Here is a 27,719-nt window from a genome sequence, read left to right on the forward strand (position 1 = left end):
GCAGTATTGAAGTTTCTGTAATACAGTCCTGTTATATAATTAGCTGCTTTCATTTCCCCATAAGGACTGGACCTGAGTTTGTAGCAAGGAAGCTGAAGCCAAGCCAACATAATTGACTTTAGTGATATTTGGGTTTAGATTTTTGGTGCCATATCACAAAGTGATTCCTAAGCTCCACAACTAAATAATGAGAGACATTTCTGGTGGAAAGACATGCCTGTTGCTATGTTATTTCCATGTTATTGGGCTCTGGCTGGAGAGTGCCGGGATGCTGCTGCCTCTCTGCCTCACACCCTGCTCATTGCAGGCTTTATTGTATTTGCTATGAGAAAGCACAGGAGGGAAGATAAAGAGGGAGTATTCAGCGCGTCAGACTTGGAAATGAGCTCCAGCCCAATGAGAAGGGATTCTCTCCAGCAGCCGGTGTGGCATATGTACATGCAATATAAACGTGCTGCCGGGGAATCATACGGATTCAGAGAGGGAGACAGACTCTGTTCATGGCAGAGCTCTCAAGGCTCCCTGTGTGATAAAGTTCCAAGCTGTAAGCCTCGCAGACAAGAAGATTAATGCTGGGGCATGCAATGCCTCCTTCCTCTCTCCCTGGGAATACACCAACCACAGCTTTGCCCATAAAGGCTCTGTAGCAATGGTCCCTCAACTCATGTGGCTCTTTTTGCTTTGTCTGAGCAGCGGACTGAAAAGATCAGAAAGTTTGCATTCCAATGCCAGTCTGAAGGGCTCCTTCCAAATCCCCAACATAACTGGTTTCTTCTCCTGGAATAACTACAGCCTGGCAGACTGGCAGAGCTTTGTGGGAAAGAAGAGGTATGGGGCAGAGTCTCAAAATCCCATGGTGAAAGCCCTGCTGATTGTGGCGTACTCTTTTATCATAGTTTTCTCACTTTTTGGGAATGTCCTGGTCTGTCACGTGGTCATCAAAAACAAACGAATGCATTCGGCAACCAGCTTATTTATAGTCAACCTGGCCGTGGCCGACATACTCATCACTCTGCTCAACACGCCTTTCACATTGGTAAGGACCCAGAGGGGCAAACTGCCTTGTAGAAGGACTGGAAAGAAAGTGGTTAGGGGTTTAGCCACTTAATTTGCAGAATTAGTTATTATTACATTGTGTGATACATTCTAGCTGTATTTTGTATTTCTGGTTAGAGCGTCTACTTATACAGCTCCGGCTGTTGTTGAGCTACAAGTGTCCATATTCTAGAGTTTGCAGTTCAACAGATGGAGGTCTGGAGGTTGTACCACCCTGGTCAAAGTTTTAGGAACCCAAGACTTCCTCCACTGCCCGGGGCAACCTCATCAGTCTAGAACTCCATCCACAAGCGAGTCTAAATATAATAACCTTCTTGAGACCACAGGGAACCATCTATCATCCCATCATGAGTGCTTAGAGTGCTTCTTTACTGCAGGTTCTTGACTTCAGTATCAGTATCAGATGCTATTAAGTATAAATACCATGAGTGCCTTCAACTATCAGCAGCCCCTAAAATACCCTCTTGATGTACCAAATAGTACTGTGTGCACCATTACTGGCCATCTGTTTGATGTGTTGCATTGCTATACCCATTGCATTACATTGCTATACCGAATATTCTGTTCCTATATATAATGGTGCTAGCATGGTGGCTCTCAGTTCTATTGGATCACTGCTAATATGAGAGAACCAACTTGCTATTATTAGCTTTAAGAATCCTGCAGTGTTTAGGTGACTGCCAGAAGCAGAGAACTGGCTATAAGGGGTGATATTCCTACTAAGCCAAGTGGTGCAACCTTACATATTGTATGTATCATAATGCAGAATATGGAGCAAAGTGTGAGCTTGAAATTGAACTTGAATTGCAGAATGGGGGCTAATAGGGGCATGTGAATGTGGAACGTTCTAGGATAATACGATGGATAACCTGTCTCCAGAGTGAGTAGTGGATTAACTATGGAATTTAACACTGTGAGTGATAGAGGAGTGAAAGAGCCGACCCAATGGCACAGATGCTCCGATCGCTGCTAGAAGAGGGATTGCTCGTGCACTTGTACCTGTTCCAGTCTCTGCCCTCCTCTTCTCTACCCCTATTTCTTCCATTCATACATTTAATTAGCTCTACTTTCCCATTCTTACCTCCTCCTATCTTCTGTTTCACTCTTCTCTTTGGTTGCTCTGATTGTACTTCTGATTGGGTGCCATCCCTTTCCCCAAAAAGCTTCAAAGTAAAGTCTGGGAGAAGGTGTGTAATGGGTGCAGTGTGTGTTCTTTATGATACGCTGCCCACATCTCAGACTTGTGGTGCTAGAGAAAAATGGAACTTAGTTGGCATTGAGACATAGAAAATCTTTCTATCTTTACTAGGGATGCACCGAACCCAGTTTTCCAGGTTCGGGTGAATCCATGTTAAGGGATTCGGCCGAATCCTGGCCAAATACCGAACCAAATCCTGGATTCGGTGCATCCCTAATCTTTACACAGGTATTGGGTCTGTTTCCCAGAATTTTTTGGTACCTTAGTTTTTCAGGATAAGGGGTTTTTACATAATTCGGATCTCCATACCTTAAGTTTACTAAAATACATTTAAACATGAATTAAACCCAGTTGGAATGTTTGCCTCCAGTAAGGGGTAATTCTATCTTAATAGGGATTATTACAGAGAAAAACAAAGATAATGGATCCCATACATTTGTATCTATCTTTTGTTCTATGTATTATCTTCCTAATCTCATCTTTTCTTCTGCCTGGTTCTTTAGGGCTCTGGCACACGGGGAGATTAGTCGCCCGCGACAAAACTCCCTGTTCGCAGGCGACTAATCTCCCCGAGTTGCCTTCACCTGCCATCCCACTGGCAACAATGTAAGTCACCGGTGGGATGGCACACGCGGCGGCGCGATTTCGGGAAATCGCCGAAAAAGACTCGCAAGGCTTTTTCGCCGATTTGCTCGATATCGCGCCACCGCGTGTGCCATCCCACCGGTGACTTACATTGTTGCCAGTGGGATGGCAGGTGAAGGCAACTCGGGGAGATTAGTTGCCCGCGAACAGGGAGATTTGTCGCGGGCGGCTAATCTCCCCGTGTGCCAGAGCCCTAAGGGTGAAGACACATGGAGCTACTAGTAGCAGCTACTTGTCACGGCTACTAAAATAGACAATGCTGATCATTTACTGATAATTGTCCCTGCGTGTGTTTTAGCAGAGGCAATTCTCAGTATTGTCCATGGCAGGGAATATATTGGAGTTTAGTAGCCGTGACAAGTATCTGCTACTAGTAGCTCTGTGTGTCTTCACCCTTAGGGCTCTGGCACACGGGGAGATTAGTTGCACGCGATAAAACTCCCTGTTCGCGACTAATCTCCCCGGATTGCGCAATTTCACTGAAATCGAACCGCCACGTATGCCATCCCACCGGCGATTTACATTTTCGCCGGTGGGATGGCATTTGGGGGAGATTAGTCGCCCGAGACACATGAGATTTGTTCGTGGCTAGTATTTTACATACTCATTAAAGCTGTTTTTACTACTGGTTATGGCAGCGGGGTTGCCACCTGGTTGGTATTTCCCATGTTCAGCCAGTAAAACTAACAAGTGATGCCAATGACAGAAAGAAGGAGAATTTATATAAGAGAGACAGCAGCTCCGGTATTGTTTCACCCTAAAGCTGCTAAGTCTACGTGCGAGGATTGTAAAAGAGTTGATTGACGTTGGCAGGGGCTGTACTGTAAGGCGTCTCCCTCCCCAGTCTGGAGGATAAGTCTAACGAGCTCTTGGTTTCATTTAATTAAATGCACATAAAAAAAGTTCAATCTCGCGTCTGAAGTCCGACACTTGCTTGGGTCGTTACCCGGCATTGATCCCCGCGAGCTCTGAGTGTGATGTTTCATGCAGCAATGAAGCTCTGAATAGTAATATATCTCGGCTTTAGCTTGACATAAAAGAGCAGATCTATCAAGGTGTGAAATTTAAGGAAAACTCCTTCACTCTCTGCTCATTTCTATGGGATTTTTAAGGGCATATTTATCATATGGTGAACTCTAACTTTCTCCCATTGACAAATATGCTTGTAAAAGTCCCATCAAAACGAATAGATATTTGTAGATTGTAAGCTCTTTTGGGCAGGGCTCCCTTCCCCTCCTGTATCGGTTACTGATTGCTTTATATGTTACTCTGTATGTCCAATGTATGAAATGCAGTAATTCCTTGTAGAGTGTAAGCTCTTTTGGGCAGGGCTCCCTTCCCCTCCTGTATCGGTTACTGATTGCTTTATATGTTACTCTGTATACCCAATGTATGAAATGCAGTAATTCCTTGTAGAGTGTAAGCTCTTTTGGGCAGGGCTCTCTTCCCCTCCTGTATCGGTTACTGATTGCTTTATATGTTACTCTGTATGCCCAATGTATGAAATGCAGTAATTCCTTGTAGAGTGTAAGCTCTTTTGGGCAGGGCTCCCTTCCCCTCCTGTATCGGTTACTGATTGCTTTATATGTTACTCTGTATGCCCAATGTATGAAATGCAGTAATTCCTTGTAGAGTGTAAGCTCTTTTGGGCAGGGCTCCCTTCCCCTCCTGTATCGGTTACTGATTGCTTTATATGTTACTCTGTATGCCCAATGTATGAAATGCAGTAATTCCTTGTAGAGTGTAAGCTCTTTTGGGCAGGGCTCCCTTCCCCTCCTGTATCGGTTACTGATTGCTTTATATGTTACTCTGTATGCCCAATGTATGAAACCCACTTATTGTACAGCGCTGCGGGATATGTTGGCGCTTTATAAATAAATGTTAATAATAATAGATAGTAGGGATGCACCAAATCCAAGATTCAGTTCTTGACATTCAGCCTTTTTCAGCAGAACCGAATCATTAAAATCACGTGACTTTTTGTCACATAAACACGGATAAATATTTTGTAGCACACAGCGCTTCAGTTTGGTATTCGGCTGAATCTTTTACAAAGGGTTCGGGGTTCGGCCCAATCAGGAAATACTGGATGCGTTGCGTCCCTAATAGATAGTGGTGGAGTTTTACCATGATGAACTCTAGTTTCACAAGTAAAGGATAAATCTGCCCTTAGTATATGGCTGTGCTTATTGCCTTTATATATAGCACTATCTCAAATGTCATCTGAAAACAAAATCTCCCTGCATTTGAGGCTGCACATATTAATATATATATAGCAAGCATGTCTACCTCCCAACATCTCAAAATTGAAAAATGGGACAATTTAATCCACAATAACAATTCTTACCTCCCCCACCCCCACTCCTCACTCCCCCGCTAGTGTCCCCCACTCCCCAACTGATCTCTCTAAGGTAGGGGAGCATCCGGGGAGGGAGCATTTCTCTAAAACAATAGCAGAAGCAGATCCCATGGTCCCGCCCCCTCCCCACATCCTGTATATATAGGGCAGCTTTTCCTTCTGGCGGGGCCACTCCCTCACATGTGGCCACATCAATCAAACAAGTATATAAAAAAAAAAGAAAGAAATAAGGGAGGAATGTAGTTTAAACAAACCTCACATGGATTCCAAAAATAAGTGAATCACATCACATCAAACACATCAATCAAACATCCTAATTAAGGGAGGTGTGTAGCACCCCGAAACATTGAATCTACATTTACAAATACTACAATTTAAACTACACCCAATCCGCCATGACTACACTCAGTTACCTTACCACTGTAATAATAAAACAGTACCTGTACTTGATCCCAACTAAGATATAATTACCCCTTATTGGGGGCAGAACAGCCCTATTGGGTTTATTTAATGGTTAAATGATTCCCTTTTCTCTGTAATAATAAAACAGTACCTGTACTTGATCCCAACTAAGATATAATTACCCCTTATTGGGGGCAGAACAGCCCTATTGGGTTTATTTAATGGTTAAATGATTCCCTTTTCTCTGTAATAATAAAACAGTACCTGTACTTGATCCCAACTAAGATATAATTACCCCTTATTGGGGCAGAACAGCCCTATTGGGTTTATTTAATGGTTAAATTATTCCCTTTTCTCTGTAATAATAAAACAGTACCTGTACTTGATCCCAACTAAGATATAATTACTCCTTATTGGGGGCAGAACAGCCCTATTGGGTTTATTTAATGGTTAAATGATTCCCTTTTCTCTGTAATAATAAAACAGTACCTGTACTTGATCCCAACTAAGATATAATTACCCCTTATTGGGGGCAGAACAGCCCTATTGGGTTTATTTAATGGTTAAATTATTCCCTTTTCTCTGTAATAATAAAACAGTACCTGTACTTGATCCCAACTAAGATATAATTACCCCTTATTGGGGGCAGAACAGCCCTATTGGGTTTATTTAATGGTTAAATGATTCCCTTTTCTCTGTAATAATAAAACAGTACCTGTACTTGATCCCAACTAAGATATAATTACCCCTTATTTCCCATAAACTATACAATCTATTAGGGTTCTGTTTGGCAAATGTATGTATGAATGACTATGCAGAATGGCAGTTCCCTCCCATATGTTTAGAGGGGATCTAAAGTCTAATTTGCAAATTTACCATATACTAAAATAAACAGCATTGTAATATATATCTATGAAAAAGTTGCACCTGCTTCCAGGTATAGGGGACTGAAGGTTTAGTTACCCTTATTTTAGGCAGTCCCCAAAGGTTTTGGCCAGCTAAGTGAGCCCTAATTTACAGTTGGGAGGGGAAGCTGTTTCCTTATCCTGGGTTCTTTCCCTGAAGTTCAATAACTGGCCAGTAGATGTCACTATTCTATTGTAAAGGGGACACAGAGATTTGCTTGGCCTCTTTCTTTCAATTCAATTCTTCTGGAAGGTGCAGGATAGGGCCTGGGCAGAGGTGGGCCCAGCAAGAGAAGCTTGAGTCAGGATAGTTCTGTTATAGCTCACTCCAGGTGTGAGTGATAGGATTGGGTTAGCTAGCGAGCCAGGTAGAATTAGAAGCCTTAGATTCCTGGGTGCACCACCCATAGAGTAGGGATTCAACAGTACGGACTAGAGGTGGCCATGCACCGAAGGATCTGCTTGTATGGCGAGGTTGCCAAACGTGAGGATCTTTCCCGGATACTGCCCACTTCAAGGTGCCTACCTGTTAGAGCTCCCTCTACCTGCCCTGCTCTCTATTAGTAGTTAGTGAGAAAGAGGTGGAAATAGAATTACTGTCCCCATAAATGTGCTCAAAGCCAGTATAGAGAGGTCCCATATCTGAACTAGATCAGGCATTCCCCTCAAATCTGTAGGGAAAAAAATATAAGGTTCCTTCTGAAAATTTCTACTATGGGACCTCTGAATCATGACTTCTTTCAAAAACCTTTGACTCCTGACCCATATATTCTTGGCAAATGCATCTACCACATTGTATTTTTAGCAAAAAATTGTGAATTTGATTTAACTGGCTGCTTTCTAGCCTCATGTATGTATGTATATTATAATACTTATATTTATAAAGCGCCACAAGGGTACGCAGCGATGTACAGTCTTACAGAATACAAAATTACACACAGGGAGGACAAGTGTTATAATAAATAAATACAATATATATATATATAAGTGCCATGTGGTATGAGACACAGTAGGAAGGAGGTCCCTGCCCCGTAGAGCTTACAATCTAAGTGGTTGGGTAACATACAGGCACAAACTGGAAGGTAAGAGTGCACCAGGTATGGGCATTTGTTTTAATGCTCCAGAAGGTAACAGAGTTTTTGCTTAAAGAGAGTGGGTGAGTTTTCCCTACGGAGGGATTCAGGGATAGAGTTCCAGAGGTAAGGGGCAGCGAGATAGAAAGGGTTAAGACAAGAGAGCGCAGTGGGTGTGGATGGTGTAAACAGACGGAGGCTCTGAGAGGAGCGGAGGAGACGACCAGGAACATGTAGGGAGACCAGTGAAGTAATGTAGTGAGGAACACAGGAGGGAAGGGCTGTGAATGTCAGCAGAAGGATTTTGTAAGCTATCCTTTGCTTAACAGGCAGCCATGCAAGAGAGCTTAATTGAGGCTGAACAGGTTCCCTCTTCGGAGAGAGCAGGAGGATCCTGGCAGCAGAGTTTAAAATTGATTGCAGGGGAGAGAGGTGGGAGTCTGGGAGGCCGGTTAACAGGAGATTGCAGTAATCTAAGCAGGAAAGGATAAGGGCATGGATTAGTGAATCAGCTCAAGTGCAGCTCCCGCAATAACAAGAACAAACCATGGGGAGATGCCATTGAGGTACTGTAGCACGGAGATGTAGCGTCAGGTCTAGCTCCATAGAGTGGGGTCTAGCAATAGGGAGACGGTGGTTTGATTTGTGGTGTCTTTTGCAGTTTAGAGCAGGGTCAGTATTTAGCAATAATGTGACCCCACCCTACCATTGGTCTTTGAGCTTCCAGCCCAGTAGAGGGGGTGTCTTTACTGAAGTCAGATAGGCCAACAATTTGCTGTTCCTCCCAACACAATTACAACACACACTGTGCACAGTGATCATCAATTTTGTTTCCTCCTAAATATCTCAAATGAATTGACTTGAACTGACTCTCATTTCTGTCTATGATACAGTGTTGAAAAGTAATCGGCAATTACTTGATATTGGGAAGACTCCTGCTAACTAGAATATTTCCGAGCCCTTAGGCGCTCATTGGTGCCATTGCTTGGTTCCAAACAGCACAAAGCAGTCATTGCTCTCAGAAATAGGTGACATTATAGACCTCCCCAGATGTCAGACTTAAGATAGAACCTAATGATGTGTATGAAATGAGGACATTAGGGGGGACATGATCTTGTCCCTCTGTAAAAGCTAAAAGATTGATATATTAGGCTTCATGGTGACCCCAGGCACAAACCAATGCACACAGCTTTAATGTTGTACTGAGTGACATGGGCCAAATCCGCTGTGACGTCCATGTAATGAGCTGGTTAATCCAATCAATAGCTTATAAAGTCTGTAATATATTTAGCAAATCTTACGGAGCACATCAAGGCCAACAAGGCAAAGCGATGACACGGGGTTGAAAGAGAATGATTCCTTCCCTTGAGATCATTCAGGTTGTGCGCGAGGAGACCAATACAGCAGTAGCAACAACCCCATCTGTATTGATTTCTGAGAGTCACTATGATATAGACCTGGGGTCCCCAACCTTTTATACCTGTGAGCCATATTCAAATGGAAAAAGGTCCTGGTGGTGCCAAATAAGGGCTGTGATTGGCTATTTGATAGCCCATATGTGGACTGGCAGCTCTGTTTGGCTTTACACTGGGGTTTATGCCTCTGTAGGGATCCATAGGGTTAATATGCCCCTATGGCTTTAAACCCTACCATTTCCTCTTTCTCCTTGTTACTGGGCGAAGACCCATGTAGCTAGTTTGCCATTTGAGTTGTATGCCTTATTGGTTTATAGGTTGACCTCTCCTTTGCACTCTAATATAGTGTTTAGCAAAGGGGTGGATCCTCCTCTTTGGCTGCATCTGGTGACTTGGGTGGAAGTTCCTCTGAGCCTGGGATCAACAGGGCCCCAGTAAGCCATTATACCCTAGAGGCTGCATCTAACTCTAGTGAAGTCAGGGACAGGGACCCTGTGAACAAGGATTAGCAAGAACAGTAGAATATCTGTCTCAACTGTCTCTTCAGGAAAGAGCAGTTTCTGGCTCCAACCAGGAGAGACTAGCTGGGAGTATTCTCCTCTACAGGCATTGTTGCCTTAGTGTAGGACCGCAGTTAAGACGCAGTATTCAGGTTAGTTCCTATCCCTGATCTATAGTTGGCTGTGTGGGATCCCTGAGCACTAAGGTACACATCCTAAGGATACAAGATCCTGATTACTCCCCACAGTGGTGCCGTGCTGTTTGGCTGTCTTTACCCTGCCCACACTCTGCTGGGGTGGGATAAAACCGTGGACACCATGCCCTTTTACCTTCTGTGCCTTTATCTGCTTAATCCTCTGAGTGAGTATTGCATAATGCTGTGGATCATTTATCTTGGGCAAATAATTAAGTTCTGTTTTACCGCAAAAGAACCTTCTGGTGTCCATTCCTTCAGTTACTTTGCACACAGCCTAAGTGAGTTGTAGTCGCACTACATCCCCTAGATATTTTCACATAGCGAAACCCATCTTGAATGTTATAGTCCTATGTACTCCATGCTCTAAAGCCTATCTAGCTGGTGTTGCCTGTTTTCACAGTCAAACAGGGGCTACACCTCCAAGCCAGGAATTCAAAAATAACTCCCTGGTTTGGGGGCACTGGGAGCAACACCCAAGGGGTTGGGGAGCAACATGTTGCCCTGAGCCACTGGTTGGGGATCACTGGCCTAGAGGAAGGGAAGGGGAAGAGGCTGAGACATCTCAGGGCTGCAGTAGGGGCTGGAGAGTTAAATCAGTTACTAATTAATTACACCAGTTTTTTTTTCTCTTTATAAATTCATTGCTAATTTAATTGGGCCAGGTGTTCAACCCCCAAAGCCTATTTGCAGGCTGTTAATCATACACCTGTGAGGGAATACACAAGCCATATACTGTATGATTAGGATTATTAATTGACAGATTGTATTTTAAAAAAAAGGTTAAAATTCCTCGGGGGTGCAAAGCTGGAAAGGTGGTGTTCTGGGTAAAGAAAATGCTGAATTGCATGTGAAACGGAGCTCTACGTATACACGATCACCTCATTGCTCTGCTGCTACCATAGTCACCAACTGTCCCTAATAGTGACAAGCACTGGTTGGGAATCTCAGTCCCTGGAATCCCTGTGTTTTTTGTTTTTTTTAAAACTGACCAACTGAATAGAAGAATTCTTATGCTCGTACATTAGCAGAACCCTGCTCTTAGAATCTGCTTTGATTCTGTGACCTGTAGAGAGAGAGATGCTGCAGAGTGCAATGTCGGATACAAACTGACAGTGTATTTCCTTATAATACTTGTGTTATTGTCATTGTGCTCCAAGTTGTGTCTGCGCCTGATTTATCAAATGGATGCCATTGAGCTTGCGTTTTGACACAAATTGTGTGCAATTAGCCCCTAGCATTTTTATAGTGGAGGTTGCATGTCTTCATAACGGCATTTGCATCCAATTTCTTGGATGCAAGTCCAGATTTTTAGAGTGAAAGCCGAGGACAAGCTAAGAAGTGGCGGCAAATGTTTAGACCACGCCCACTTTGGGAGACACACCCACAGTAAACCACTCCCCAATCTACAGATAAATCCTCAGAAAAATATAAATGAATGCAATGGTAATTTGTATTTATAATAACCCCAGAACTCACAGCAGGTCAGTCAGTTACATGTATAATACCCCAGAACCCACAGCAGGATAAATACAGTGCCAATTCCATGTATAATACCCCAGAACCCACAGCAGGATAAATACAGTGCCAATTCCATGTATAATACCCCAGAACCCACAGCAGGATAAATACAGTGCCAATTCCATGTATAATACCCCAGAACCCACAGCAGGATAAATACAGTGCCAATTCCATGTATAATACCCCAGAACCCACAGCAGGATAAATACAGTGCCAATTCCATGTATAATACCCCAGAACCCACAGCAGGATAAATACAGTGCCAATTCCATGTATAATACCCCAGAACCCACAGCAGGATAAATACAGTGCCAATTCCATGTATAATACCCCAGAAGGCATAGCAGGATAAATACAGTGCCAATTCCATGTATAATATTTCAGAACACATGGCAGATAAATACAGTGCCAGTTCCATGTATAATACCCCAGAACCCACAGCAGGATAAATACAGTGCCAATTCCATGTATAATACCCCAGAACCCACAGCAGGATAAATACAGTGCCAATTCCATGTATAATACCCCAGAAGGCATAGCAGGATAAATACAGTGCCAATTCCATGTATAATATCTCAGAACACATGGCAGATAAATACAGTGCCAATTCCATGTATAATACCCCAGAACCCACAGCAGGATAAATACAGTGCCAATTCCATGTATAATACCCCAGAACCCACAGCAGGATAAATACAGTGCCAATTCCATGTATAATACCTCAGAAGGCATAGCAGGATAAATACAGTGGCAATTCCATGTATAATACCCCAGAACCCACAGCAGGATAAATACAGTGCCAATTCCATGTATAATACCCCAGAACCCACAGCAGGATAAATACAGTGCCAATTCCATGTATAATACCCCAGAAGGCATAGCAGGATAAATACAGTGCCAATTCCATGTATAATACCCCAGAACACATAGAAGATAAATACAGTGCCAATTCCATGTATAATACCCCAGAACTGGAACTGGCACTATATTTATCCTGCAGTGTGTTCTAGGGTATTATAGGGTATACATGGAATTGGCACTGTATTTATCTGCTGTGGGTTCTGGGGTATTATACATGGAATTGGAACTGTATTTATCTGCTGTGCGTTCTGGGGTATTATACATAGAATTCGCACTGTATTTATCTGCCATGTGTTCTGGGGTATTATACATGGAATTGGCACTGTATTTATCTGCCATGTGTTCTGGGGTATTATACATAGAATTGGCACTGTATTTATCTGCCTTGTGTTCTGGGGTATTATACATGGAATTGGCACTGTATTTATCTGCCTTCTGTTCTGGGGTATTATACATGGAATTGGCACTGTATTTATCTGCCATGTGTTCTGGGGTATTATACATGGTATTGTCCCTGTATTTATCTGCCTTATGTTCTGGGGTATTATACATGGAATTGGCACTGTATTTATCTGCCTTATGTTCTGGGGTATTATACATGGAATTGGCACTGTATTTATCTGCCTTATGTTCTGGGGTATTATACATGGAATTGGCACTGTATTTATCTGCCTTATGTTCTGGGGTATTATACATGGAATTGGCACTGTATTTATCTGCCATGTGTTCTGGGGTATTATACATGGTATTGTCCCTGTATTTATCTGCCTTATGTTCTGGGGTATTATACATGGAATTGGCACTGTATTTATCTGCCTTATGTTCCGGGGTATTATACATGGAATTGGCACTGTATTTATCTGCCATGTGTTCTGGGGTATTATACATGGTATTGTCCCTGTATTTATCTGCCTTATGTTCTGGGGTATTATACATGGAATTGGCACTGTATTTATCTGCCTTATGTTCTGGGGTATTATACATGGAATTGGCACTGTATTTATCTGCCATGTGTTCTGGGGTATTATACATGGTATTGTCCCTGTATTTATCTGCCTTATGTTCTGGGGTATTATACATGGAATTGGCACTGTATTTATCTGCCATGTGTTATGGGGTATTATACATGGAATTGGCACTGTATTTATCTGCCATGTGTTCTGGGGTATTATACATGGTATTGTCCCTGTATTTATCTGCCTTATGTTCTGGGGTATTATACATGGAATTGGCACTGTATTTATCTGCCTTATGTTCTGGGGTATTATACATGGAATTGGCACTGTATTTATCTGCCTTGTGTCCTGGGGTATTATACATGGTATTGTCCCTGTATTTATCTGCCTTATGTTCTGGGGTATTATACATGGAATTGGCACTGTATTTATCTGCCTTGTGTCCTGGGGTATTATACATGGAATTGGCACTGTATTTATCTGCCTTGTGTTCTGGGGTATTATACATGGGATTGGCACTGTATTTATCCTGCTGTGGGTTCTGGGGTATTATAAATGGAATTGGCACTGTATTTATCCTGCTGTGGGTTCTGGGGTATTATACATGGAATTGGCACTGTATTTATCCTGCTGTGGGTTCTGGGGTATTATACATGGAATTGGCACTGTATTTATCCTGCTGTGTGTTCTGGGGTATTATACATGGAATTGGCACTGTATTTATCCTGCTGTGGGTTCTGGGGTATTATACATGGAATTGGCACTGTATTTATCCTGCCTTGTGTTCGGGGGTATTATACATGGAATTGGCACTGTATTTATACTAAAGTGTTCTGGGGTATTATACATGGAATTGGCACTGTATTTATACTAAAGTGTTCTGGGGTATTATACATGGAATTGGCACTGTATTTATACTAAAGTCTTCTGGGGTATTATACATGGAATTGGCACAGTATTTACCCTGCCTTACGTTCTGGGGTATTAAACATTAGACTGGCACTGTATTACTATGTGTTCTCTGGGAATTATACTCTATATGGAATTGCTGCCATATTTATCTTGCCATGTGTTGTGGATTTTTTATATCTTAATCTTTAATTTCTCTCTTACGGTGCAAATGTGCCTACTGTTTATAAATGAGCCCCACAAAGTTTGCCCATAACCTATAGCAACCAATCAGCTGGAATAATTTACTGGTCAAAACACTTCTAGGCACTCATTTATTACATATGGGGGTTAATTATAAGCATCTAATGACAATCCAACAAGTATTATTCCAGAGGCTGCGATGTGTTGATGTCTATATATAATAGGTTAGGGGACCCCATGTAAAAATGGGCAATAAAATGATCTTGAAAGATCTTGAAAGGTTACCCTGTAGATCAGTGATCCCCAACCAGTGGCTCGGGGGGGAACATGTTGCTCCCCAACCCCTTGGATGTTGCTCTCAGTGCCCCCAAACCAGGTAGTTATTTTTGAATTCCTGACTTGGGGGCAAGTTTTGGTTGAATAAAAACAAGATTTCCTACCAAATAAAGCCCCTGTAAGCTGATAGGGTGCATAGAGGCCCCTAATAGCCAATCACAACCCTTATTTGGCTCCTCCATGAACTTTTATGGTGCTTGTGTTGCTCTCCATGTCTTTTTACATCTGACTGTGGCTCACAAGTAAGGTTGGGGTCCCCTGCTGTAGATCATTGGTTTTCAGAACCCCCATTTGCTTTCCAGAGTTAAGTCAGGAACCTCCTCCTAACAAGGATCTACACATACATGAAAGTGGCAGTATCAGCCATAGTTCCATGAATATCTAGGAATAACTTGTGTTCATCCTAAATCTCCCACTAAATGACCTTCAAGGTGGACATCTATGGGAGTAAACAGACATTCTCCTGTAGTTCTCCAGCTGATGTGGCTTCTACTGTAGGTTCTATGCCTTCTGGGTGTAGGAAACACTGCATGCATAGTATCCCCTTTACTTTTATTTGCCACTGCTACCCCAGAGTTTGTCTGTTACACTACAGTGGGGCAATCTGTACTATATTATTTCCGTCTATTATCAGTGCAGGGCAAGCTATCCAGTGTGGGGGTCCCATATTCCTTAATAAATAGGCGACTATGCAATCAGCTCAGGACCCCAGCCTTACTTCTCAAGCACAACTATCCCCTTTTATAAAGCCTCCCTGACCCTAACGTGTTAAAAACATTTTCTGCAAGTTTATCAGGTTCCTTGGAACTTCTGTGCCCCCCGCTGCCCACAGTACATATAATTCTTGGCAATATGGCTTCCAAGTTCATTGCTGAATGTCACAGTGTTTGTACAACACCCGGGAGAAGCCGACCTGGAGGTGACATCTCATACACTATTGTGACAGGTGACACTGGGCTGGATGCATCGCTCGGTGTATTTTTAGTTTTTCTCTCTCTGTGGGTTTGTGTTTTTGTGACATTGGCTGGCAGGGTGCGACACCAACACACAATCACCTACAATAAGGGTTCTACTGACACCTAACTAAACAGATTTGCTATTTGTTGCACTATATATATATATGTATTTATAGTACTTGGCAATAGCATCCAATGAGATTCGACCTCCCCGTTAAACTGTAATAATGAAGTTCCTGTAGTACTCGTCATCAATAGGCCTGGGACAAAGGCAGCAATTAGGGACATTGAGGGGCTCGTTATACTCTATATACTCGTTATAGTCTAATTAAATGAGTAGTTCATTTAGTATGTTACAGGTTTGCCAGTTCTTATTGTTAATCAGGCCCTCCGCTATTGATATTCCATTCTCTCATTCAACCACCACCTGGCTGCTAAGGTCATTTGCACCCTAGCAACCAATTGCAGCAGAAATTCCAGAATGAAAAGCCACTGAGCAAAAAGCTAAATCATTTAAAAACCACCAATAATTAAAAATTATGACCAATTGCAAATTGACTCTCTACATCATACTAAAAATGAATTTAAACGGACCCATATTATGCTCCTTATTTATTTTCGTATGCTTAACATAGCGCTTTTGGACCCAGTGGGTGCACAGATGAAGGCCTTTTATGATAGCAAAGGGTTAATTTGTGGGTATTCCCATAATTCCCCTAATCATTGCTTTTCATTAAAGTCTTCTCATTTATGTTCTGTTTATACTGTAATCTTTAGTAGGAGTCAATTCAATAATTGGTTCTGGGCTATTTACTGTACATGTCATAGCAGATATGTCATATTGTGAATATCGGATTGTGCGCAATCCCAGCATTCCCTCTGCCTCTGCAGGGAGCCGTGCATCAGAGCCTGCCAATAGGCAATACCCAGTGCAGAGACCAAGAGACAACATTGCATTTGCTTTAATGAGAAGCCTGATTAGTTTTCGGCCGTTAGTACATTTCCAATTACATTAATTTATGTATCATATATTTATATACATAGCATGAAAATCATTATTGCTCATTTCTCATCAACATACAAGCTGGTACAATGACATTTTAATAGAATAATTCAGATTTTTAAAATGGATTTCCCTTTTCCCTGTAATAATAAAACAGTACCTGTACTTGATCCCAACTAAGATATAATTACCCCTTATTGGGGCAGAACAGCCCTATTGGGTTTATTTAATTGTTAAATGATTCCCTTTTCTCTGTAATAATAAAACAGTACCTGTACTTGATCCCAACTAAGATATAATTACCCCTTATTGGGGGCAGAACAGCCCTATTGGGTTTATTTAATGGTTAAATGATTCCCTTTTCTCTGTAATAATAAAACAGTACCTGTACTTGATCCCAACTAAGATATAATTACCCCTTATTGGGGGCAGAACAGCCCTATTGGGTTTATTTAATGGTTAAATGATTCCCTTTTCTCTGTAATAATAAAACAGTACCTGTACTTGATCCCAACTAAGATATAATTACCCCTTATTGGGGCAGAACAGTCCTATTGGGTTTATTTAATGGTTAAATGATTCCCTTTTCTCTGTAATAATAAAACAGTACCTGTACTTGATCCCAACTAAGATATAATTACCCCTTATTGGGGGCAGAACAGCCCTATTGGGTTTATTTCATGGTTAAATGATTCCCTTTTCTCTGTAATAATAAAACAGTACCTGTACTTGATCCCAACTAAGATATAATTACCCCTTATTGGGGCAGAACAGCCCTATTGGGTTTATTTCATGGTTAAATGATTCCCTTTTCTCTGTAATAATAAAACAGTACCTGTACTTGATCCCAACTAAGATATAATTACCCCTTATTGGGGCAGAACAGCCCTATTGGGTTTATTTCATGTTTGAAATTTTTGGTAGACTTAAGGTATGGAGATCTAAATTACGGAAAGATCTCTTATCTGGAAAACCCCAGGCCCCGAGCATTCTGTATAAGAGGCCCCATACCTGTTTTAGAATTGCTGTAATTCCTAAACACAGACAGTTTACTAACATTAACATTTTTCTTTTTTACATGATTTGTAATTTTTGCACAAAAATTAAAAATACTGTGAAAAAAAGCAATTTTTCCAGTATTTATTGTGACAAAACTACCACAAATATTAAGAAAGAATACTCTATCTAAAACCTGTTGTGATCCTGTAGAAGCCAATGGCAGGTGTCCTTTTTACAAAGATCTTTCTTTGCTCGGTGGTTTTCGGGGGGTTTTGACGCTTCCATTTGCACGACAATACGAAAAATTCAGGATTTCACATTTTTTTTCCGCATCTTTTTCCATTCATGCTTCTTTACAAGCAGTAAGGCTCTGATCCATTAGTTGTTAGAATGTGACACTTATTGGGTCTCTCCGGCAGAACCCTGCAGTATATCATGGATGTTTTACAGTTTCACTCACACTCCAATGGTTCTTATCAGCTCAATAAATATTTATTAACAGGAACACAGGCAACAGAGTTGAGTTATTATTGTATTTTCTTTCCATATGAGCAATACAGTTATTCTTGGGTTACAGTACTGACACAGAACCTTCCATGGAAGACTACCAAAGAATTCACCTCTACCCTTGGTCTATCCACTTGAATCTTCACTGCTGAAACACAACAAAGGCTCTTACCTCCTAGACTCCCTCAGACGCTCACTAAATAATCCTAACTGTCTTTTGATCCTAGATGTAGTTTCCTAATGTAGTTTCTAGACCTCCTATAATTATTGTCCTTCATTATGGCCACTCAATCAGGTTTCACTCTTCAATGGGACATTCTCCCAGGCTCTAGACCAGGGGTACCCAACCTTTTTTATTCGCTAGACACATTTAGATGTAAAAAGTGTTGAGCAACACAAGCATAAAAAATGTTCTTTGGGGGTGCCAAATAAAGGCTGTGATTGGCTATTTGGTAGCCCCATGGGGACTGCTGGACTGCAGGAGGCTCTGCTTGGAGTAAAACTGTGTCTCTGGGCTTCCAAAACTTGTCTCCAAGAAAGAAATGTAAAAATGGCACCTACTTTGAGGCCACTGGGAGCAACATCCAAGGGGTTGGTGCGCAACATGTTGCCCCTGAGCCACTGGTTGGGGATCACTGCTCTAGACAATCATCCCCATACCCCATCCCTCAGATCCCTCCTTTTTATACACACTAGAGGGGTCACTGGACATACCTGTAACAATGGGAATCCACCCACAGAGTTCGGGGCTACTCTACCTCCCCCACCCTCTCCCACCCTTCTCTTCACAAGGGCATTAGCATGATATTTGTGGTCTAAATGCTGTGACTGTTCACTGGGAAGATAGTTTCCTTTACTGTAGTCATGGAACAAAGTTCATGGTTCACGTGGTTTAATTTGGCAATGATGGTTTGATTTGGTCTTTCCACAGGCTCGTTTTGTGAACAGTACGTGGATGTTCGGTAAGGGCATGTGTCACGTGAGCCGCTTTGCCCAGTACTGCTCCCTGCATGTCTCTGCCTTAACTCTCACAGCCATCGCAGTGGACAGACACCAGGTAATTAGCACTTTACTGTCTTTCTATCTTAGCCCACAGGGACTCCTTAAGGTCCCCATACACCTTCAGATCCATTCCCTTGGCGATGTCGCCAAGCGAGCGGATCTTTTCCCGATATCCCCACCTACGGGTGGGCAATATCCAGAGAATCCAGGCAAATTCAATCATTTGGCCCTGGGGCCAAACAATTGAATTATAACGACGGGTATAGGCAAAGTCGGTCCGGGGACTGCATCAAAGAGCCGATGCGGTCCCCGATCCGACTAGATTTTTTAACCTGCACAATCGAGATCTGGCCGATTTCAGGCTAGATATCGGTCGGGCAGGCCCGTCGGTAGTGCCCATACACGGGCCGATTATCTGGCGAATCGATCTAAGGGACCCATATCGGCAGCTAGAATCGGCCCGTGTATGGGGACCTTAACACTCAAAGAGGACCATGATTAGATTAGATTCAACTTTATTGTCATTACACATGTATAAATAAAGGGTAACGAAATGTGGTTTAGCATCTAATCAGAAGTGTAAGAAGCAGCAGTGCAATATATACAGTATATACACTATAGTACAATGTACAGTATAGTACAGTGAAGTTGAAGTAGATCATGTACAAATAAATAGGGGGCAGTATGAGCAGGGGGAAATAATTTATTAATATACATGAGGGGAATAGGGAGAAGGTGTGCGTAGTGGAATGGTAGAAGGACATGGAGGTTCAGGGGGGGGCAAAGTTCAGTAGGGAAATAGCTGTGGGAATGGGGAGGGTACCCCAAAGGTAAGGGCTACTGACACCACATATATATATATACAGTATATATTGATGTATATATTGGAAGAGGCATATGGCACCCGTTTGGCACAGCTTACTCTCTTCACACAATGTTTAGATTACTACTAGTGGTTCTTAAACAGGTAGTAACTTGGTGCCAATGTCTCTGGGCAACTACCAGGCTCTGCGGGGGGACCCTCTTTCCCTGTGGGGGTTACTTAGTCTCTCCCCCTCTCACAAACACTTGAGTCCAGTACTTCCACCAGGGTACCCACACCAATTGTGCTGTCAGTACCCCTTACTCTTGGGGTACCCTCTCCCCATGAAATGCTATCTGCCTTTCCATGTATCAGTAATAGAGAGACCCAGTTCTTGGAATGGTTGGGATGTGCAGCAGAAAACACAATGCCTGATTGGCTCTTTCACCCTGTGGGTTATTTCTAGGCACATTCTCTGTTCCAATCTAAATATCATTTCCCGCAGTGATGAAATATTGTTTGGATTGCCATCTCTTCTATTCAGAGCTCTAATAAAACACATGATGAAGCTAACAGAATGCAAGCTATGATGGCAGCATCCTCGCCACGTGCATCGTGATTCTCTGGCTGATTTATGAGCCTTTAGCTTTGCACAATAAAACTAATATTATGCACAGGGACAGTATAAGGCAATTTATATATATATATATATATACAATATAAGGCATTCTAAGACTGCATGATCTCCTCCAAATCCCCTTTAATGCCCAATCACAGCCCCCAGATCATAAGCATAAAGAGATGTCTTTAGGGAGTCCAAGCAGTAGATGCAGCAAGGGCAGCTTTGTGTTTCACTGCGATTCCCCAGGATGCTAAAAGTTCTATTTAAGCAAATAATCCTATTTAAAACCCCCCCACTTATAGAGTTTGATTAATGGCACACACGCACCCAAGTGGCTCGCAATCACCTTGACTGTGGCCTTGGCTCAGCTGCCTAATCCATAGCTGGGGAGAGAGTCTGTGCATCACGTGACCCTGTGCATCACGCTAATTCTTAATTATACTGCGGGGTATGCAAATGAAGCCCTGAATGAATCCATTCCCTAATGGCACTAGGGGTCATGGTGCGGAACGCCTAACTAAGCACGATTGTGACTGGGGTGAACTGCCAATTAGAAGAAATTGCTTCTGTTTTCCAGTAAATGAGTCTAAAATAAATAGGCTTTGCATTCATTATAAACACTGTACAGTTATATCATGTATACATGTAACATGCCCATACCTTGCCTGTCTTGTCCCCCTGTTGCTGCTGTGTAACTGTCCCAGCATAGGTATTGTGTATGTACAATGCCCCACTCTAGGCAACTTAAGGCGGCCATACACGGGCAGATTTAAGCTGCCGGTTTGAGTCCTTTAGACCAAGACCCTAGGTAGGCATATCAGGAGAAGACCCTAGGTAGGCATATCGGGAGAAGACCCTAGGTAGGCATATTGGGAGAAGACCCTAGGTGGGCATATCGGGAGAAGACCCTAGGTGGGCATATCGGGAGAAGACCCTAGGTAGGCATATCGGGAGAAGACCCTAGGTGGGCATATCGGGAGAAGACCCTAGGTGGGCATATCGGGAGAAGACCCTAGGTAGGCGTATCGGGAGAAGACCCTAAGTGGGCATATCGGGAGAAGACCCTAGGTGGGCATATCGGGAGAAGACCCTAGGTGGGCATATCGGGAGAAGACGCTAGGTGGGCATATCGGGAGAAGACCCTAGGTAGGCATATCGGGAGAAGACCCTAGGTAGGCATATCGGGAGAAGACCCTAGGTAGGCGTATCGGGAGAAGACCCTAGGTAGGCGTATCGGGAGAAGACCCTAGGTAGGCGTATCGGGAGAAGACCCTAGGTAGGCATATCGGGAGAAGACCCTAGGTGGGCATATCGGGAGAAGACCCTAGGTGGGCGTATTGGGAGAAGACCCTAGGTAGGCGTATTGGGAGAAGACCCTAGGTAGGCGTATCGGGAGATACGGCTGCCAGTATACAAAATTATGTAATATAATTTCTGCCCATTGTTCTTGTTCCCCTCCAGGTTATTATGCATCCTCTGAAGCCGCGAATATCCACTGTTAAAGGAGTGGCCTACATTGCCATCATTTGGATCATGGCGACCTGTTTCTCCTTACCCCATGCAATCTACCAGAAGCTCTTCACTTTTGAATACAGGTAACTGGTGCAGGCACTGTATAGACCACCACAGACCATCTTGTTAGGGCAATCGTACATTGCAACATTCTGCTTGTATAAGCGCCCCATTTGCTGTGAATTTCTGGTGGATTTTTTACCACGTGGGCGAGGGAGCACTGTTCCCAAGTATGGTGTTCCATAGAATTTCTAGAAAGATTGTGTTTTTCTCATCAGGAGTTGAAGCGCCGCATACTCCCTTATTGCGCAGAAGAGCGAGAGGTACAAATTGCTTCCTCTTATGAAAGAAAAAATTGAATTTCCAATTTCCAGAACATTAAACGTAGTCGAGGTACGGAGCTGTATGTGAGGGATATGTATTGCCTATGGGCCAGGCGGGTCAGGCTGTTCTTCTGCCAGCAGTGTTTATGTGATCTAAAGGCTTATTCACATGGAAGGAAATTGTGTTTACTCTATGGTTTCAATACCCGGTGCCCTGTCAGCCAATAGGAGGCTTCATGGCCGGACACAGGCTTATATTTCTGTATTTCCTCGGCTGAGATAGAGAACTTACGCTTACAGGGTATGCCCAAGGCAAAGACATAAAGCAATGTCATCAGGAGGATGCTGGGTGCAAAGTAAACATGCTTTATCCCATGGCTGTTATCTTCCCAGATGATCCACCTTGAGTTTGACTCTTCTCCAGGTGAGGTGTCAGTCCTTACATATAGGGTTTTGTTTTCACTTGTTTAACCCTAGGCTCTGAGGGGCAGGCCTATCAGTAAGGTAGTCATCCAATAGAAATTCTTTTAGCACTCAGTATGCAGCTTCATTTATTACCATTGTCTGTTGTTGAAGGACATTTGACGATGTTATATAAGATCCTGAGGAACAACCCCAGTGGGACCCAATTTGACCCATAGGTCAGTGTTCTGCCTGAGTGAATTGGAACAAGAAGATGACATTTCAGAAACATTTCACTAGTGGAACCTCTCCATTATGAAGAAGCTGTATTGCGTGGGCAGTATGGATGTCTGTGACTGTACTACCCTCAAGGGTTTAAATGCCAGGGAATTCCCTACCAGTCATTTGAACTGAAGAAGCCACTAGTGATGAGCGAATCTGTCCTGTTTCGCTTCGCCATAAACTTCGCAAAACGTCAATAAAATTTGCAAAATGCTGAAAAATTCGCAAAATGCATTTTTTTGTCACCCACGTCTTTTTCATCGCCTGCGTCTATTTTCTGTCGCCCGTGTCTATTTTTTGTCACCCGTACTTTTTTGATGCGGCCGCGTCATTTTCTGACGCAACCGCTGCCCTTTATTGACACGGCCACGCCCTTTTTGTCGCGGCTGCGGGTGAATTTACGCGACCCCACCCAACTTGACTCGCAACAAAAAAATTCCGCACAACAAATTTTTCTGTGGCAAATTTTCACGGAAGTTTCCCAAAACAATTCGCCAATTCGAATCCATGCCTGGCGAAAAAAATTCGCTCATCACTAGAAACCACTCGGATGAGTGGTGAAACTTTTTCAAGAAAGAACTCAGAAGTCCAGTTGTTTTAGACAATTATCAGTAAATGATCAGAATTGTCTATTTTTGTAGCCGTGACAAGTAGCTGCTTCACCCTTACGTGTCTTTGCCAATCTGCCAAGAGCCTTATCCTCTTACCCTACTAATGTTCCGCGTTCCTGCATCCAATCACGTAGCAGTGAAGCACTTTACCTGGATGCTTAAATAATCAGTGACTCTGGAATAATCAGAGGTCTATCTTCTCCCATCAAGTCCTACTAATATGCTCTTCAGAGGATGGTCTTTCTTCAACCTGATTATATTGATTAAATCACTGTACAATTCTATGGAGACAGGAAGACATTACCCTAATGTATAGCAGGGAGGAAGCATCCAGTCCCCAGTTCCCGTTGGATGAGCCGGAGGGGAATATGCTGGGGATGTATCTTCATGTTTAAGTAAACGTGAGCCATTTTTTTTTCTGCCCATGAACTCAAGTTGACTTCCCAGTTTATTCAATTATTACTAATAGTTTTTTCTTATTTATTTATAAAGTGCCTACATTTTTCACTTTGATTTTAAAATGATTTTCCAAGCTGAAAGATGTGCAAAAAAATGATTCTTTGTTACCAATGAAGTTGATGGTTTCATCATGTTTTTATGGTTTGAGTGGGGGGGGGGGGACTTATAGTATTTCTTGTCTCAGTGTATTAAACCTGACAGGCTGCTCACTTTATAGAGAGGGTCCATACTGCCCATACTATGTCTCAGGGGCAGAATAGAGTTGGCATTAAGAGTTAATAAGAGATTGGTACTGGGCCACAGGACATTTCTTAGGTTTTATTTAGGGCAGATTTTCGTTTATCCTTGACTTTTGCCATTCTACCAGTGTCAGACTAGGGTATGTGAGACCCACTGGGGATACTACCCCACGGCACCCACACCCCCTCAAGGGCCCCCGCCTGTCTGCTCACCCACTGCCAGCTTCATACTTTGCCATGATCGCTAGAGGGAGGACAGCAGGGAGCAACAAATCTCTCAGGGGGGGAACAGGTCTGGGTTGGTGGGGTCAATTAGGTTTTTTCCCAGTGTCCCACTAGCCCTTTCCGAACCTACATGCTAGAAGATTAAAATGAAATGAATGGCCCAATCCAGTGTCGGACTGGGGTGCCAGGGGCCCACCAGAAAAACTTAGACTGTGAGCCCAGTCTCCAAACTATTTTTCCATCTCTCTTCACTCGCATTATTTATTCTCTTAATCACTTCCCCATACATATTATTATATATTCTTCCTTCTATTTATTTTCTTTATTCTCATTTAGAAATGACCATGGTACAGGAATACAAGGAAAATGCTGGGTGAGCAGGAGGGCCCACTGACACCTGGGAGTTTCCCTCGTATCTGTGGGGGCCGTCCGACACTAGCGCAATCAGATTATTATTTAAATAACAAAGTAGATTAGCTTTAATTCTATTTCTGCCTTTATACAAAAAGAGTGTGAGACACCTGTATAAGCTGCACTCACACATTCACGTTCCTTGCTATATTTGTGTATTAGAGACAAGGCACACAAGGTATTTATAGGTCCTTTGGTGCCACCAGGTTTGATTAACTTGAATGGTAGCACAACATTGCCCAACATTGGCCTCATTGCCCCCTGTACCAGTTACATGAAAACCCAGGTGTAGGTGCTTGTCAGGCCATTGGGTGGCTAGGAAATGAGAAAGCTCCTGTGCCCAAGTCACAAGTGGTGAAGCAAGGACTTTCTAGTGATTCCCATAGCAGACAATTAGGGAAGATTCCAAGCATTTTGGAGCTGAGCCACTTGTTATAATTCTATACAACATACACAAACAAATGAAAGTATATTCTTCTGAAACCAGAACAGACTGGTCCACTGGGAGTCTAATTATTTAGGAAATCTCCTTTTACCAAAGTGCCACAGCCACTTTTAGTGATAATTCCCAGTCTTTTTGCTGTCTCTCTTCAGGTCTCTGCGCTGCACCAGCTTGTCCTCCCACTTCCTGGGCAGAGCTCATTCCAAGCCCCACCCATTTCATAAGTGGTGACTAATTAATTCCAAAGTCTGGACTTTGTGAACACAGCCCCTGTTAAGGTCCCCATACACGGGCCGATTTTAGCTGCCGATATGGGTTCCTTAGGCTGATTCGGCAGCTAATCGGCCCATGTATGGGCACTACCGACGGGCCTGTCCGACCGATATCTAGCCTGAAATCGGCCAGATCTTGATCGGGCGGGTTTAAAAATCTAGTCGGATCGGGTACCGCATCAGCTCGTTGATGAGGCCCCCGGACCGACTTTGCCTATACCCGTCGTCATAATTTGGCCTGGGGCCAAACGATCGAATTAGCCTGGACTCTCCCGATATCGCCCACCCGTAGGTGAGGGATATCGGGAGAAGATCCGCTCGCTTGGTGACATCGGCAAGCGAGCAGATCTGAAGGTGTATAGGCACCTTTAGTCTCCACATCTGGTCTCTCATAGATCATTCTGGGAGAGATAAACATTGCAGATGCTGATGACTGCATCCATTAATGACATACTATACTGCTGATATACTATTCTTCTATACTTATTACACTCTTTATTAGAGAAATCATGGCTAGGATATGTTAAAAGTGGTAGAAAAATTTGTTTTTTATTCATACGCAACACACGTATTTCAACATAAAACATCATTCTCTAAGCTATACAATCCTTTTGTTTTATTATTGCAGTGAGGAAAACATCAGAAGCTTGTGTCTCCCGGATTTCCCAGAACCTTCTGACCTCTTCTGGAAATATCTAGATTTAGCGACGTTCATCCTGCTCTACGTCCTGCCTCTGCTGATCATCTCAGTGGCGTATACGACAGTAGCCAAAAAGCTGTGGCTCCGAAATGCCATAGGGGACGTGACTACGGAGCAGTACTTTGCTCTCCGGCGGAAGAAGAAGAAGACCATCAAGATGCTGATGCTGGTCGTTGTCCTCTTCGCCGTCTGCTGGTTTCCCTTGAATTGTTACGTTGTCCTTCTCTCCAGTCAAACCATCCGCACCAACAATGCCCTTTACTTTGCATTTCACTGGTTTGCAATGAGCAGCACTTGTTATAACCCCTTTATATACTGTTGGCTGAATGATAATTTCAGATCAGAACTGAAGGCCTTACTCAACATGTGCAAGAAGCCGACTGGGCCGAGCGAACACATGCTGCCTTCCAGCGTCCCTTCCTATCGAGTCGCCTGGCCAGAAAACAGGAGCTTTAAGAGATCTCTCGTCTCTCACACCCTTCCATCATCTTCAAATATACAATCTGGGAAGACCGATATCTCAGCGGTAGAGCCCATTGTGTCTGTAGGCTGATGGTCAAGGAGTGACCCTTAGACTTCACTGGACTGTGCTGATCAGAGCTACACCCAGTCTCATAGGCAGGAGACCTCACAGAGTCACAAAATGAACAATGGTTTTCAGTAAAACATAGGGACTGCACAAATACGGCACTTGGAAAGGAACCAGCACCTAGAACTTAACTTTCTGAGCAACAAGACAAAAGAACCCAGAGATAAAACACAGGCTTACACCAACTGAAGTATTATGCTACTGATTTCATATTACTGTGTGTTACTGACTCCATGCTTGTTGTTCAGTTCTGACTTAATTTCAGCTTTAAAAATATATATATATATATGCCAGGTGCCAGAAGGGAATTCAAGGCATGATGTCTCCTAAGGCGGAATTACTTGGGTGCCATGGATTTCACACCACTTTGCAAAGGGGAATAGGAGGACGAATAGCAGCCAACTGTGTTTCTGCTTCCCTCCCTACATTCTAGTTAAACTGCCAGTATGCTCCGAATATTTACAGATATTGGTTGTTTGCTTGGGAACTGTGCTGCCACTTGAAATACCCAGACAAGGTTTGAATTTGCCAAATGCAGTAAAGCAGCCAATAAGCCATAAGCTCATTGCTCAGTCTTTTTTAAACACAAGGTTGTAGTTTATTAATGTTACCATACTGTGTATACACAGACCAACTCATCTATCTGACCTGTCTGAAACAGAATCTAGTAGAATTAAGTCTAAAACAACTGGACTTTTCTGAGTTTTTCTTGAAAACGTTTCACCACTCATCCGAGTGGCTTCTTCAGTTCAAATGACTGAACAGAGGAGGGGGCCTGAGACACCGCTTGTCACCAACATACAATGGCGCGTTGACATCCTTACCCCGGCAGTTTCACAACAGTTCAC

The 27,719-nt window shown here is 43.0% G+C and overlaps 1 protein-coding gene across 1 annotated transcript; it reads left to right on the forward strand.

Annotated features, from left to right (window-relative positions):
• The first annotated feature begins 476 nt into the window (after window positions 1-476).
• LOC100486806 (G protein-coupled receptor 83) lies at window positions 477-27,528 on the forward strand. Its single transcript, XM_002939714.5, has 4 exons — window positions 477-1,036; window positions 18,910-19,035; window positions 21,866-21,999; window positions 26,211-27,528. Exons 1-4 carry the CDS (start codon window positions 650-652, stop codon window positions 26,833-26,835), a joined length of 1,272 nt encoding a protein of 423 aa, XP_002939760.1. The 5' UTR covers window positions 477-649; the 3' UTR covers window positions 26,836-27,528.
• The last annotated feature ends 191 nt before the right edge of the window (window positions 27,529-27,719 follow it).

This window comes from Xenopus tropicalis, chromosome 2 (assembly GCF_000004195.4).
Source record: "Xenopus tropicalis strain Nigerian chromosome 2, UCB_Xtro_10.0, whole genome shotgun sequence".
Lineage (NCBI taxonomy): Eukaryota > Metazoa > Chordata > Amphibia > Anura > Pipidae > Xenopus > Xenopus tropicalis.

What these genes read in the sequence shown, in the direction of transcription:
- LOC100486806 (XM_002939714.5), top strand. Translation starts at nt 650, where the DNA reads ATGGTCCCTCAACTCATGTGGCTCTTTTTGCTTTGTCTGAGCAGCGGA. An exon ending in TCAACACGCCTTTCACATTG is followed by an intron (nt 1,037 to 18,909) that starts GTAAGGACCCAG and finishes GTCTTTCCACAG; the next exon opens with GCTCGTTTTGTGAACAGTAC. An exon ending in TCGCAGTGGACAGACACCAG is followed by an intron (nt 19,036 to 21,865) that starts GTAATTAGCACT and finishes GTTCCCCTCCAG; the next exon opens with GTTATTATGCATCCTCTGAA.